The 16,052-nt window shown below is 36.3% G+C and overlaps 1 protein-coding gene across 1 annotated transcript in view; it reads left to right on the forward strand.

The window, feature by feature from the left end:
* Positions 1-1,147: 1,147 nt before the first annotated feature.
* The window catches only part of hip1rb (huntingtin interacting protein 1 related b), a 41,384-nt gene continuing 26,479 nt past the window's right edge, over positions 1,148-16,052 (forward strand). The window contains exons 1-4 of the mRNA XM_084413882.1: positions 1,148-1,451; positions 12,415-12,478; positions 13,484-13,626; positions 15,964-16,020. Of these exons, the coding sequence (XP_084270008.1) occupies positions 1,359-1,451; positions 12,415-12,478; positions 13,484-13,626; positions 15,964-16,020 (357 nt within the window). The 5' untranslated portion in view covers positions 1,148-1,358. The remainder of the gene's footprint in view (positions 1,452-12,414; positions 12,479-13,483; positions 13,627-15,963; positions 16,021-16,052) is intronic.

Consider the following 16,052-nt stretch of genomic DNA (forward strand, 5'->3'; position numbering starts at 1 on the left):
ATCAGTAAACACCTCTGACACATTTTTTGTTTGTTTTGTTGGTAATGTTTTACTCCTTTTCTGGTGATAAGTGACCATGAAAGTGGTTTAATTCGTCACACTTTATATTAGGTGTCTTTAACTACTATGTACTTGCTTAAAAAAATAAGTGCAATGTATTTATTGTGTTCATGTTGTATTGAAAAAGACTTTTGGTGCTATAGAGGTGGTATACGGGTAGGGTAGGGACAGGTTTGGTGGTATGGTTAGGTTTAAAGGTGTATGGGAAGGCTATAATTATCGATGTAATATGTAATTATATGCAGGTGTTTTGTTTTTTTTGTTTTTGTTTTAAATGTAAAAACATGTATGTACATAATTGCATTGTATCAAACGATAAATTGAAATGTTAGTACATAGTAGTTAAAGACGCCTAATATAAAATGTCACCAAATAATCTCACACTGTTAAAAAAAAAATCTATTGGGCTTGATGCAGATTAAACACGCAGTGGCACACAAACATACAGTCTCCATACACCACAGCTGAATGGAAGTGTAAGCCATTTATATATTCTGCATTTTCCACACAAAAATATATTTTTTAAGATTGAAATATTTCGATTATATGACTAAATTAAAGCCTTTTTTTTTTTTTTTGTGACTAAAAGAGTCACTCTTCTCATAGCTTTTGCCAGCTCTGTCTAGCTTGGCATTTTCCTGGTCTTATGATAAATCACTCATCATGAAATAAAGCTTAAACTGAAGGCCTGATGTAACAGTATGAATGGTATTGTTTGGTTCAACATACTCACCTGTTGATCAAACATTGTATTTAACCTGTACCAGAATTTTTTTTTTTTTGTGACTTTGGAAGTAGACTTTATTTTTGCAATAGGCCTATATTTATCACTTTGATTATAAACTCTTATTTTCCTTATTCATTAACTTTTTGATAACTGATAAACCAGATCCTGCTGGAACCCATATGTCTTCTAAATAGAAATAGAAGCTGACTTGTAAGTTTCAGATGGGTTGTACTGTATACTGTAGCGCGCATGACGCAAAGGTAGCACCTCTGCGATGATTTATCACTTTATACATGTGAACTCTTTTGACCAGATGTCAGCTTAGGCGTTATTAAAACGCGCATTATTACTCCTCCCACAGAGTCAGACAGCAATGCTGTAGTACGACTCAAACCGGCAAGCCACGAAGCCAGAACAGGTTTCTCCTCCATGTCCTACTTAGTGTCGCAACACGCAAGAAAACAACCCTCACACAGCCACACTGGATTGTCTAAGGACGGATACTTTGGAGCATAACACGATACGATAGGGAACTGTTTGTTAACCATAAACCACGAGAGCACCATAAAGGATGAATTCAATACGACAGGTGCCTTCGAGGGTTAAAAGCAAGAGGACGGAAACGATGTTAGGAGGCGAGAGAGATCATTTCGAAAAACAGCAGGTATGGCAACCTATGTATAGTTGATATCTTGTTACGATGCTAATGGTTAGCGTTCTTATGTGGATACTGTGCTAGCAATGACTACATTTTACGACGTAATGTGGTGTACACTCGAACGAGCAGAACAGCCTACATTACTGTGGATGCACGATTACAAACACAGCTTGCGTAGGCACTTTCTCATCTACACTATTGCAGTTATAGCGTATTTCCAGACATGTCGGCCGTTAAAACATTCAAGTGTATTTATTTATTTAAAGTGTTAAACTCAAACTTGCCGAAACGAAACAATAGGTTTTTCAACAACTGGCAAGACCAGTTTATTTGACATAACGTCATCCGGGGACTCGTTGAACCTGTCCATACAAAATGATTAGAAGAACACAAATGTTCACCACGTGATATTAACATATGTTATTCTTTTGGCTATGATTATTAATTCTAGACTGCTTCCAGGATTATCTGACTGGACTGACTTGTATGATTTGTGATGCTCGTGTGCACTGTCAGAGTAAAAATAAATGGGATGACGTAAACTGTATCAAAGTAAAACGATGTATTTATGCCATAGATTGTTGTTTTTTTACGGTTCCTTTAGATTTAGCAAACTACAGTCACATCTTTCTCTTTTATTTGCCAAAAAAAAAAAAAAAAAAATGCTGAGACCTATTACTGTACAATACAAATGACATCAATAATTAAATTGGGATAATATTGAACAGTACAGGCATGCATTTATGGGCTAATCTTGATTAAAAAGTTTAAATAGACTGATAAAAACAAAAGATCTGAAAGCATGGTAGTGAATTGTGGTCTTATAATTTGGAACATTTCAAGGGAATTAAACAGAAACCTCTTAATCAAATAAGATCCAACTGAATAAAGAAAAAGAAAAAATAACTATAGTATTCACTGATTATTATTTATTTTTTGGCATATTGAGAAGGAAAAGAATATATCTTCTGTTCAGGCCATTAAATATCAAACTCTTGATGTCACAAAAGTATGTATAGATATACTAAACTATAACTTGTCAAGACACTTACAATAGACCTTAAAAAATCTAACCATATTTACTTGGGGTCAATGTCTGGTATGTGTCCCTTAACCCCAAGTAAATATGATTAGGTTTTTTAAGGTCTATTGTAACTTTCTTGACAAGTTATTTCTGTTTAATTATATGTCAGTACCAATCTATAGTCAATAATTGCATTTCAGTTGTCAGTTTCCCTAGTCATTAGCATTTTGAACAATGCCACCAAATAATGCTACAAATAAGGAAGTAATTGTGTATGCTTTCAAGCAAATTATTGAATTAGAAATAAATAAATATTAATGTTTACTGTGGTTAATCAATACATTTTGATATTTTAAATCAATGTTTCATGTAGATCTTACAATAGCAATGATACTTTTCACATTACCTATTAAGTTGCTGTTATAGGAGAGGGGCAGAATTTGTGTGATAAAGCATCATACATTTGGTTAATTACCCTATATAAAAAAGGGTTACACTATTTTAAGGTGTCATTGTTAGACTGGAATTAGCGTATAGATACTGAGTAATATTAAGTAACTAGGCTACATGTAGCCTACTAACTACAGGGTTAAGATTAGGGTTTGGTTTGGTTTAGGGTTAGTTGCATGTAATTATGCATAATTTATAGTTATTGTAGTAACTACATGTAACATATGTTACAATGACACTGTAAAATAAAGTGTAAAAAAAACAAAACAAGGAAAGCATGTGATGTTGCATGATTAATAATGCAATGGCTGCATTTTTTCCCCTTAGTTATGCAGGACCAAGAACCTGGTTTGGCAGGTCCTTCTTCCCTTTTGCTTTGTATTCCACACATAGTGTTGTTGCTGGTTGAAAATGGTGAGGATCAGTCAGTACTAAGTGACTTGAGATATCAGATAATGGTTTGCATACTATAAGTAGCTTGTCAACTAACTCTCATTAGAGTATTAGTAGACTTTTAGGTTAAGGTTTGGGTAATTGGAATAAGTTGACATGTAGTTGACATATAAAGTTACTTATACTCTGGTTACTGACATGTAGTCGCAAAAGTGGACCATCGAAATACCCAGTTAATTAGTAGTTTTATGATAAAGAAAATTAAACCATGAAATATTTTCAGAAATGTTACGTGCTTCCAGAATGGTATGTAATTTAAAGGGATAGGTCACCCCAAATTATAATAACGAGTATAACTTGTTCTTCCATGTAGCACAAAAATAAATGTAATTCAGAATGTTAATGACTGCCAGCCTCAGTCACCATCCACTTTCAGTGCAACTTTTGTCACTCTGTCTCTAAGGCCCAGTTGTTCAAAAGAAATGTAATCAGATTTTGGTTTTCGGACTGGCTCAAATCTTGAAAATGGGTTGTTCAAAAGAAAAAAAGTCTTCTGAAATTGGATTAGATCATGTAATCCAATCTTAGTTTTGATCTGGATCAAACCCTCAGTAAGTGTTGTTCAAAACTCTTTTGTAAGATTGGAACACTTTTGATCCCAAAAATCTGGATTATCCTTATCCCAACAGAAGGATTCAGGATTAATTTAAGGCACAAACCGTAAACCTTGGTCAAAAATGGCAATGTTTGTATTCATGTAGTAAATGTACACATTTAAATATGTTGCACTTCATTTGTTTAAACATGGCTGTAGGCTATCTATTAAGCATTGCAGTAAAGTAAAGTTAAAACAATTGAGATTGTTTCCCCATAAAATGTTCCAGCTTTCAAAAATAATGATGAGATTAACCAGTCCGACGTAGTTTCTAGCAATTGCACCCCTTATTGCATGTATATATTTATTCATTTGGTGTGGGTCAGATGAGCGGCCTAACCGTTTAAAAGAAATTACAAATAGATGGTGGTGTTTATAATTCTATCATCATTTACTCACCCATATGTTGTTCCAAACCTGTATGAGTTGAACACAAAATATATTTTAAAGAATGTTGGTAACCAAACAGTTGATGGTAGCCATTGACATCCATAGTATTTATTTCCCCCAATGGCTACTGTCAACTGTCTGGTTACCAACATTCTTTCAATTATCTTCTCTTGTGCTCAACAGAAGAAAGAAACTCATACATGTTTGTAACAACCTGCGGGTAAGTAAATGGTGATAGAATTTTCAATAAAAAAAAAAAAGTGACCCATAGCTAGTAGCCAACATTATGAAATGTAGTCCCATTTAGAGCTCTGGAAATAGGGATTTGGAAAACTTTGTTTCTAGATCAGGGTGATCCGGTCCAGAATTTCTTTAAAAAACCAGCACAGAAGTAATAAGAATTACCTGGACAGCAAAATATGACATTTCCCAATCTAGATCCAGATTAAAGTTTTTTTAAAACTGGGCCTAAATGAAAGAAAGTCATTGGAACAACATGAGAGTGAGGGTGTTAACAGACCTTTATATTTTTTAATGGAGCTGTTCATTTAAATGCTCACACAAAACGTCAGAAACGATCTCACACAAAAGCTCAATGTTCTTTTCTCACTGACTGGTCAACTATGCCACATAGTTCTGTCTGTTTACTTTGCAGCCCTGTGTGTTTTGCGTCAGTCTGCCGTAAGCTCTCGCGTGAGTTGGGTCGCCCTGCATTGGCAAATGTTGCCAAGCAACCTATTGCCTTTGTGTTATCTCTCTGTAAAGCGAGTATTCAGAGGTGGTGAGTATATGTCAGCCTACCGCTGGGATGTCCTTGCACGAGTCAGTGAGTGCACTCTCAGTGTAGGTTGTGTCAGGAGGGGCATCCACCATAAAACATATGCCAAATGAATATGTGAGTGATCCTCTGTGGTGACCTCTAGCGGGAGCTGACGAAAGTGAGAGAGAGATCGTAGGGATGTCCTTGCCTCAGGAGTGTGTATGCAGAGGAAGTTACCTTGAAAGAACAGAGTGTATTGTACACTGCTGACGTGTTGAGCTTTTGTTGGTAACCAGACTTGACTGTAGCCATTGACCTCCATAGTATTTTTTTTCCTACTATGAAACTCAATGGATAGCGTCAACTGTTTGATTACCATCATTCTTTACAATATCTTTTGTGTTCAACAGAAGAAAGAAACTCATACAGGTTTGGAACAGCTTGAGGGTGAGAAAGTGATGACAGTTTTTGGGTGAGCTATCCCTTTAAAGGTCGTGTTTTTCGTGTGTTTTTGAAGCTTTGATTGTGTTTACAGTGTGCAATATAACATGTGTTCATGTTTCGCGTGTAAAAAAAACACAGTATTTTTCACACAATTTACTTATCTGTATACCGCTGTTTTCACTGTCCTAAGAACGGACTGATGACTTCCTTGTTCTATGAAGTCCCTCCTTCAGAAATACGTAACAAGTTCTGATTGTGCCAGCGGTTCATGTACGTTGTGATTCGACAGCAGCTTAGCGCACGTTGGTCACGCCTCTTACCATAACGTCAGAGAATGTAGACGGGCTCTGATAACGTGGAGATGCATGCGCTCAGGGAAGGCCAAACAAAGGTGATTGGACTCCGGGATGAAATTAACAGCGTCTCGATGACATGGCGACAAACACACTCTACAAACGCAACTCTTCCTCTTCTCCGTGGGAGCGCAACAAGACCACGCCCCCTTTTTTTGTGTATTCCTGTGGGAGGAGGTTAGTCAAAAAACTGTTCTAGTGACGTCATTAAAGAAGGAAGTAGAGGGATGTAGTCCAAACGGGCCGTTCGATGTAGGCGACTTCTGTTAAATAAAATATCTCGCTTGGCATTGAACTTTGAGCTTTATAATTTTACAGATATTATTTATACTCTAACAACAACATTACACACTAACTAAAGTTTGAAACATGGGATCACGAAGAACGGGACCTTTAATATTGTAGCAGTGCTACTGAAGAGGATATTCATCACACAAAAGCCCTAAAACATCACAACAAACCACAACTAAAATATGGTACAAGAGGCAAACATATTACACGTTAGTAATATAACAACCGTTGGTTGTTTATGGTTGCCAAACAACATTATAGATTGTACTCAGATGTGTGTGTCAGGATATTTTATAATGGCTTTGGATGTGGCCAATCAAACCAGAAATGAAAATGTATGAAAATCTGAAGTTGTCTGTCAGTATGTAATGTTTTACCAGTGTTCTTGTACCTCAGTTTCACACAGTCGTCCTTTCTTATTAAGTAGGTATAGAATGCCATTCTATTCATTGAGAGCAGGAAGGGCAAACTCAGTTCTGGCTCAGGTTTCCTTCAGTGTTGAGACTTTAGCCACCTCTATTTGGTGACACAAAAAGACAGTAGGCAAAATGAGAAGCATGTGAAACAAAGTCTTCCAGGGACAGTTTTTTACTCTGCTAATGGCCAAATAGAGTTCAATTTCATGCTCTGGAATTGTTTTATGTAAAACGTATATCCATCTTTTCCATTTTAATGGTTTAATTAAATTAAAGAGGTCATGTATTTTAGCCTACCCTTTTACATAGTCTTGATTTTGATTTTGTAGAATAGGTTTTCATACTTGAATTTTCAAAAAACACATTATTTTTCACATATTTTTCATTATTGCAGCCCCTTTATTCCTAGACTGTAGCCTAACACTTTGTTTAGTTCTTGTCTCTTTGAACCCTGTCTTTCTGAAAAGTGCAATGTGCTCTGATTGGTCGCTGGACCAGTGGGTTGTGATTGGCCATCCGCTTCGCCACGCCCCTTACCCTAACCATTAGTATCAACACCACTAATGTAGCTCAGCCAGGCCTTGCCCTTTCTTTTTTCTTTGCAAATGCCTTGGTTAGGAATTATTTAAATGAGGAATAATATGACACGTTCATTCCCAGAAGAAGGCTTTCAGGGTGTTTCAGGGAGTGTGCACTGATATAGAGAATAACTCCCTTTGGAGTGACTTTGTGCTTTGTGACTTTGCAGAACTACAGTAAATAAAGTTAAAAATGTAAAAAAAAAGCATAATAGGTCCTCTTTAATTCGTTAAAACAACGTCAATTGAATTCATAAAGCTTAATTTAATCAATATTTTTAAATCCAATCAATGAAAATATATTTAAAATTCATTTAAATGACCATTTTATTATAAGATATTTCTGTCATATTTTCTTTGAAGTTAACCAGACTTTAGTGAAGACTGTTGAGATTCTGTTTCTGTGCAATAATTACTGACGCTAGTCCATATCACGATTTGAAAGTCCAAGTCCTAGTCCAAATCCGAATCCAAATCTGCTTTTGTTTTTCGGCATTGTGGAAATCATAGGGCCCTAATTATCTGATTGTTTTAACACATTATGTAATGAGTTGCCTGCTTAGTTTTTTTCAGTGGACCTTCATGGAGTTAGTGTTAGTGAGCCTCTCATACAGTGGTTAGTGGCTTTCTTTGGTTTTAGATTTCTTTTATGCTCGTAGGGGTATGCGATATTGACAATATCTTGATATTTTCTGCCATTTTGTTGATTACAATAATTGTGTCTTTGTGCTGGTACCTTGGCTGGTTTAGGCCCATCGTGGACAGCTAAGTCAAGTCAAGTCACCTTTATTTATATAGCCTTTTTATACAGATTGTTTCAAAGCAGCGGAACTGTTGATTCAGGCTACGTTTACGTGGAAACGATCTGAAGAGAAAACGCAAAAGTGATACATTTTTATTCTGCGTTTAGACGAGCGTTATGGGGGGGAAATCTGTGTGCATATGGTGACGCAAAAGTGTGTGAAATTCAATGTAGTATGCACTCCAGACGGCTAGGTGGCAATGTGAAGCACTGATCGGTGCCTTCACTGTCTAGCAGACTTTTGCGTTTTTACCATTTATACGGGAACGCAGCGGTGGAGCGTTTTTAAGATTTCCACTCTGGAGGGTGGTTTCACTTTTTTGCGTTTTTAAGCCCCAAAAACGCTGTCGCCGTCTAAACGAAAGGCACATTTGATAAAATATTTTTACGTTTTCACCCGCGAGCGTTCTCGTGTAAACAGGGCCTCAGTTCCGCTAAACTCTCTGAGTGTTTGGCATGGTAATGGGTTTGACAATGATTGGTCTTGGTGAAATATATCTGCTACACTGCTGCTGCAATGAAAGTACGGGACTTGCTACTGCCAATACAATCCCGACACTCGGCTGTGAGCAAGTAAGTCATGCTGCTGCTGTTCAAAAGAGCACACATGAATTACCCATAGCAGATATATACAGGTGGAGCTGGGGAAGGTGGAGGGTTTCTGAAAGCGTGCTGCACTGCTAATACAAATTGCTAATAACTTTAGCTAAAAATTGCTAATAACACTGCACTGCAAATGCTATCCGGCACATTCTCACCTCTGAAAGGTTATCCCATTTCAAATGGAATTTATAGCTTGGTGGTTTTTACAGCCATAGGCTTCACAATGCTGTGATATTTTCTATGAAAATGAATTGATTTGTTAGTGTGAAGAACAGCGTCATGTTAACTGTTCCAAGATGGCGGATGCATCAACGTGTCTGGAGTGGTCGATTGTGGCATCTATCTACATATTTATATCTATGGTAAAACCTGCCAGTTTAAACCAATGTGACAAGATGGGGCGGTGTATCGTTTCCATAGCACCGACCCTTTACTTAAAGTCCGTGTGAACCGGAAGTTGCAACCGACTTTACTTCAGTGTTGTGACGTATTTCCTAATGAAACTGACATCATTGGTAACAATCCTCCACTATCCTTCCTGTGATGGTGCTTAAATATCATTCTCTGCGTCTGTTTGGTGCAGCTGTGCATCATCATTACACCATGTGCTGTAAAAACAGTGTATTTCGTGATGTAGAAAGCTCCCTTATCACACAGACCTGATCCTCTGATTCATAATGAGAAGCAGGACCGCTTGCACCCTGGAAGTTATCATAAACACGTTTGTCATCTCTCAATGATATTCTTAAACTATGTAATATGCACACAGTTTAACAAACCCATTAGTAGTAGTATTGCTGCTGTAGCTCGTCTCATGCTTACTGTAGATTAATGCAAACTCATGGTTATGTTAAGTATAATGTGTTCTTGGAAATAAATTGTGTCTTAAATAATTTATTATGTATAATATTTTAATATGTCAGGATAAGTTATTACAGGATAATCCAGACTTTTGGGATCAAAAGTGTTCCAATCTTACTAAAGAGTTTTGAACAACTCTTACTGAGGGTTTGATCCGGATCAAAACTAAGATTGGATTACGGTATCTAATCCAATTTCAGAAGACTTTTTTTCTTTTGAACAACCCATTTTCAAGATTTGAGCCAGTCCGAAAACCAAAATCTGATTACATTTCTTGTGAACAAGTGGGCCTTAGAGACAGAGTGACAAAAGTTGCACTGAAAGTGGATGGTGACAGAGGCTGTCAGTTTAACCATGGAGGGAAGAACCCCCCAAAACGGGGTCTATCATGAAAGTTAGCCAATAGGAAGACCATCTGTCTAAGATAGTGTGCCAGCGTTTGGCACCTAACCAACCCAATTCCTCGGGCTGACATGCTTTGTTCTGCACAGTCTGCTCTTTGTGCTGTCCATTGCCTTCATTTTGTTCGCCCAGATTTGGGGCCAACAAACACAATCTCACTTGCACATTAATGAGCCACAGACCAACATTCAAAGGAATGCACATTCAATTCTGTGCTTCTGTTTTGTGGTTTTGTAAAACATCCTCCAAACTCCTCCTCCAAAACGTTTTATTTTATTATATATACCCTGGCCTAGCCGATCTAAGAAATCATTCACTGCTAAACATGCAAGAGAATTTATAATATAATGTCAATCATTTATTCGTTTTTTTTGTTTTTTGCATTATTTTTAAGTAAGTATGTCAGACTTTAAGAATTATTAAATTAATGTAATGAAGATAATTGTTATTTATAGTAGTATCATTTGGAAGACGTGGCTGTGCATTATTAGTGAGCCAGTGATAAAGAGTGGTTATTTTATTAGTGGTAAGTAAATATATTTTCTTCAATATTTTCTTGTTTTAAAACATACAATGTGAAGCATTAAATTATACCTTTTGCCACGCAAAGGTTTATCTAGTGTAAAATTGCATCCGTAAGTTGGATTATATTTAATTTTGAGAAAACATCGTTTTTCTGTAGTGCCACAGCACATCATTTGACGCCTGATCCCAGAACCAAAGATGTGTTCACAGCATGTTGGAATTACTTGTAGAACTTATATTTACAACTTGTACACTCTACCGCTACAACTTGTACCACATATCGCTGCAATGTGATGAGACACTCAAAATGGCAGCAGTAAAAAGCAGTTATCTAGGAATATTTCTGTTTAATAATTCCTATAATTGACTATTGTTAATGTCTTAATAATGTAAAAATAATCTGAAAATTAACAGAAGACATAGAATACAGTTTAATGTAGCTAGCTTAGAGTTACTAATGTCTTAAATAAGGTAAATAAACTTAAGGCATTTGCATAACTGTTACTTGCATTGTGGTTGTAATACACATTGTGGTGCTAATATTTATGTTTAATTCAGTTTTTGTAAGGAAAGAAAACAAGGCTGTGAGGGATGGAAGTACAGTGAGCCACAGACCAACATTCAATGAGTTCAATGTTCAATGGATTATACTGTTGTTTAACAACAGACCGATTGTTCAGCTGACATAACATCTTTACAAAAAAGTAGACAAACACGTCATAAAACAGTTTTGTAAGTTGTGAAAATTACATGACCTAGGACGTTTATAGGGTGCGTGCCATTGTAAAGACTGTAAGGACCGTTGATTTTTGCACCCTTGAAGGGCACTTCGGGAAGGGGACGCCATTTGTAGGGGTGTTCCAAATGAAAGTGAAGGACCGAATCTCTTCACGAAGGGCCCTTCCACAAGTCTGTTAGCGGAGGGAACATGCGATGGTCACTTCAAGGCAGCAATTTAATTGTTTATGGTCATGTGACCCAGGGTGATAAGTCCTTGCGATTCATATTAAGTTTAAAAAAGTTACTTTCATACTTAATAATGCGTTTAATGCTTTATGTGTTTTTGCTTAACTTATACAGTTAAAGGGTAACTCTCGCCAAAATTGAACCTAGGCTCTTTTTGTTAATCTACCCGAGTCAAACTTTTGTGTAAAAGCATAATTAGAATGGAAACTCCACTTTTAAGTTTGACCGTATTTTCATTTTCGGTCAAATTGCCATTTGAATGGGAGCGCTTGGGGCACTACTTTGATAGCATCAAAATGGCTATTTTTAAAACACTAAGAAGGCTCGACACAACATGAAACTTTGCTGGAAGTATCACCAGGGGCTCTACACATGAACTCCAGCATTGAGAACATTGTTCGTGTTCACAGAGTTTACTAAAAAGAACGATTTTGAACAACTCACTGTAGCTGTTGTTCTTCCCGGCCGCCGGCATTTTGTCTGTCAAAAATAGTCGATCTGTATCACTGAATCATTTCATTATTATATGAGGATCCTTTTTCAAATACAAGGTCAATATTGATTTTCACTAACGACAAAACAACAAATTATCCGTGAATTTATATGGAACTAAGCTTTAGGAGCTTTCCATCTTTACTCTCCTCCCTGTTACGTTGCATTCGGAGATCGACTATTTTTGACTGACAAAATGCCGGCGGCCGGAAACACTAACTGATAAAGTGAGTCGTACAAAATATTTATTTTTAGTAAACTCTTTGTACACAAACAATGTAGTCAATGCTTGAGGTCATGTGTATGAAAATGTTTCTCACTTTCGGATTGGAATTTGCCCTGATTTGATGTCTGTCCCCTCACAGCCTAATGTGAGCCTTCACATAATTATAGAACCTTCACATGACAAGACACGGTGCCTGATGGTTTTAGTGTACTGTTTTTGTATTTATTTGACAGTGAGAACTTGACAATTCACTTTGAAAGGACATGAGGATGAATAAATAATGACATAATTTAAAGAAACTTGCATAGTAATTTTTTTTGTTTCTCTTTCCTTTTTAGCTCAGCAGTATCAGTAAGGCCATCAATTCCACAGAGACGCCGCTGAAGGAGAAACATGCACGCAGTATCCTTAATTCAGACATCTAGTTATTATTGTTTATTCAACTATTATTGTACCAAGTACAGTAGGTCAACTGAACCCTTCACTACAGGATTAAAGGAGTATTTATTTAATACCTAAAGGAGTAGAACTGCAATCCGGTCTGAAGTTCTGTGTTTGTTAATATGGGTTTAAAAGTGTTGAAAATAGTTTCAAACTTTGCTGTCTGATAATGCTGTTAATGCTGGTCATATCATTGAGTGTGTTGAGACGCACATTCTTAAACCGATTATGCCTAATAAGCCGACATCGTGCGTGGTCATAACACGTTGAAGCGTTTTCCTTTCTTGGTGTAAGATCATAAACGGCTTAAGAATAAACTGATCGACAGAGCTAGATTTTTTACCATTACCTCAATTTCACCCTGCATGTAAACACCTCAACCTGTTCTGACAGTTTATTGAAGTGCGCATGTGACAGGAAAACGTCCTTATATACAAGAGGCTGCTCACTGCAGAGCAAATAGGTGGAGCTTACATCTAGCTCCTCCTCACTAGACGTCCAGAGGGGAGGAACGAATGTAATCTGGGCCCAATGGGTGGAGCTTGAATATCCAACCACATCCTAACCCTACCCACAACTCGTATCCCTCCACCCATTAGACGTCCAGAGAGGTGGAGCTGGATGTCATCTGACTCTGCAGTGAGCACCACTTGTTATATACAGCAGATTTAAGCACATCCAGCCACAGCAAATGTTTTGCAGTAGGGGAGGAGAAATATATCGCAAACTCGAAACTCAAACTGCTAGCTCCATCTAGCATCCAATCAGTGCTAATAATCAGCTTGAACATGGATACCATACTGGTGTGAAAGTTATGACATCATCGCAAATCTACATATCAGTCTTGAAACAGTTAGACAGCAGGCTTTCCCTTAGTTTGATGAATTGTGATATTACATAAAACAATTTATTAGTGTGATGTGATAATCAACTGTGATGAGATCTTTTCCTTAAAAGCATGAACAGGAATTATTTTGGGAACCCACAGAGAGAAGGGGGCCTATACCTTCTGGTCATATGCTGTTGGTCTGCCTTTGCCAAGCAGCGCCATCCTTAGCTGGAAGTTCTCCCATGTGTTACACAAAATCTTGCGTGATGGTCACCGAAATGTAAGCATGCTTTTATTTAAATTTTGTTGGAATTATCTGTTCAAATACACTTTTATTCATCTATTTTTGAGAACAGATGCATGCGATCCTGAATTCAGTTCTTTCAGAGCTTGCATGGTCAAATACACATCATGTGGAGTATTTATGTTTACACAATCTGCTATGTCCTACGCGAACGTTAACAGTTAGGAGAAAATCAGATGTGTAACAGTATATTAGATCCGTGCATTAATTCTTAAAGGGACAGCAGCCTCGTAAACTGCTTTCATCCGTTTCATTAATGTTAATAAAATAATCACTCACTGCTTTTGGCAGAATCACTTTTGTATTTTTAATATGAATCAATTTATATTTAATTCATAGAGCGAAGATTATACAGTGTTGTATTTTTACATTTGATTATTCGATTTCTACGGAAGAGGATTAGGGCCAAGCAATAATAAAAAAATTAAACCATCTCGAGATTAAAGTCATTATAATGCGAGATTAAACTCGTTAAATTTCGAGAAAAAAAGTCGAAATACAATCTTGAGAATAAACTCATTAAATATCGAGAATAAAGTCGTTGTGTTTCGAGAAAAAAATCGTTAAATTTCGAGAAAAAAACTCGAAATACAATCGTGAGAATAAACTCATTACATTTCAAGAATAAAGTCGTTGTGTTTCGAGAAAAAACTCGTTAAATTTCGAGAAAAAAACTCAAAATACAATCTTGAGAATAAACTCATTAAATTTCGAGAATAAAGTCGTTGTGTTTCGAGAAAAAAAGTTGAAATGAAATGTAGAGAATAACGCATTCGATCAGTGTTCATAGCCTACTGATAGAGGACATGGCAGAGTTGGATCACTTAACGTTAGTCAAGCTATATTTTAGACTTTCTTTCAGTAACAAAGAATATAACATTCTTAGGTCTAGGTCGGCTAGGTCTTTTTAGAAGAAAAAATCTGTCCAATTTGCGCGATGTACTCGCTTTTGTCCAACATGAAATTCATCGAGGTTTCGTGGTTTCCCAGGATACCATAAGACGCATTATTAAACTTGTTGATACTCAAGGTGTGGAATTTCGACGAAGGAGACGCTTGAGAAGACGCCAGTACACTTGCGCTGGCCCAAATGCACTCTGGCATATGTACAGCTATGATAAATTAAAACCGTAAGGCATTGCCATTAATGGCTGTATAGATGGTTACAGTCGTTACATTCTGTGGATGGAGGCGTACACAACCAACAACGATTAATAATGCATCTTATGGTATCCTGGGAAACCACGAAACCTCGATGAGGTTGATATCAGTAGGCAATGAACGCTGATCGAATGCGTTATTCTCTACATTTCATTTCGACTTTATTCTCGAAATTTAATGAGTTTATTCTCACGATTATTTCAAAAAATTTTCTCGAAATTTAACACGTTTTTTTTCTCGAAACACAATGACTTTATTCTCGAAATTTAATGAGTTTATTCTCAAGATTGTATTTCGAGTTTTTTTTCTCTCGAAATTTAACGAGTTTTTTCTCGAAACACAACGACTTTATTCTCGAAATGTAATGAGTTTATTCTCAAGATTGTGTTTCGACTTTTTTCTCGAAACACAACGACTTTATTCTCGAAATGTAATGAGTTTATTCTCAAGATTGTATTTCAACTTTTTTTTTCTCGAAATTTAACGAGTTTAATCTCGCATTAAAATGACTTTAATCTTGAGATGGTTTTATTTTTTTATTATTGCTTGGCCCTAATCCTCTTCCGTAGATTTCTGTACTTCTTACTGCATGTTAAATAAACCTAGGCTACTGTAACTGAAAAACTTGTAAAATTAAATTAAATTTGTTAAATTAAATTTGTTCAGGTATTTGTCTTATTGTTTGAAATGAGCTTCTTTGTTCCTATTTTTAATATAAAAAATAAAATAAAATAAAATAAAATTGCCTGCTTTGCTTTATTACAGAAGATTTCCAGTCATGTGTGTAATGATTGCAGTCAGCTTAATGATAATATTGGGTGGACTAAAATGGGAAGAAAAACAAAATAAATGTCAAGGTTCACATTTAATTCAGTGTGATTTATTTCAGTCAAATAGGAAAAGTAAAACGAAACAGTAAACTAGAATAAAATCTATGCATATATTGAATCGAAATTTTATTCAAAATCAAGAATCGATTTAATTAGGCACCAAAAGATTCCCACCCCTATTGTTTTAGAAACATTTTCGTATTTCTTGAATATATTCATTTAAATTACAATTAAAAATCAAAGTATGTGTGCAATGCATTGTCTAATGTCTTTTGTTCTTGGAGTAGACTGTATTGTTTATTGTCTTATTCATTCCTACCAGAGCTTACAAGACTGCATGAGACACTACAGCAACATTGCTGAGACAGGGTTAATGTGGGTAAGTCAAGGTTCATCCACAAAATCCCTAAT

This window comes from Rutilus rutilus, assembly GCF_951802725.1.
Source record: "Rutilus rutilus genome assembly, chromosome: 7".
NCBI classification, from domain to species: Eukaryota; Metazoa; Chordata; class Actinopteri; order Cypriniformes; family Leuciscidae; genus Rutilus; species Rutilus rutilus.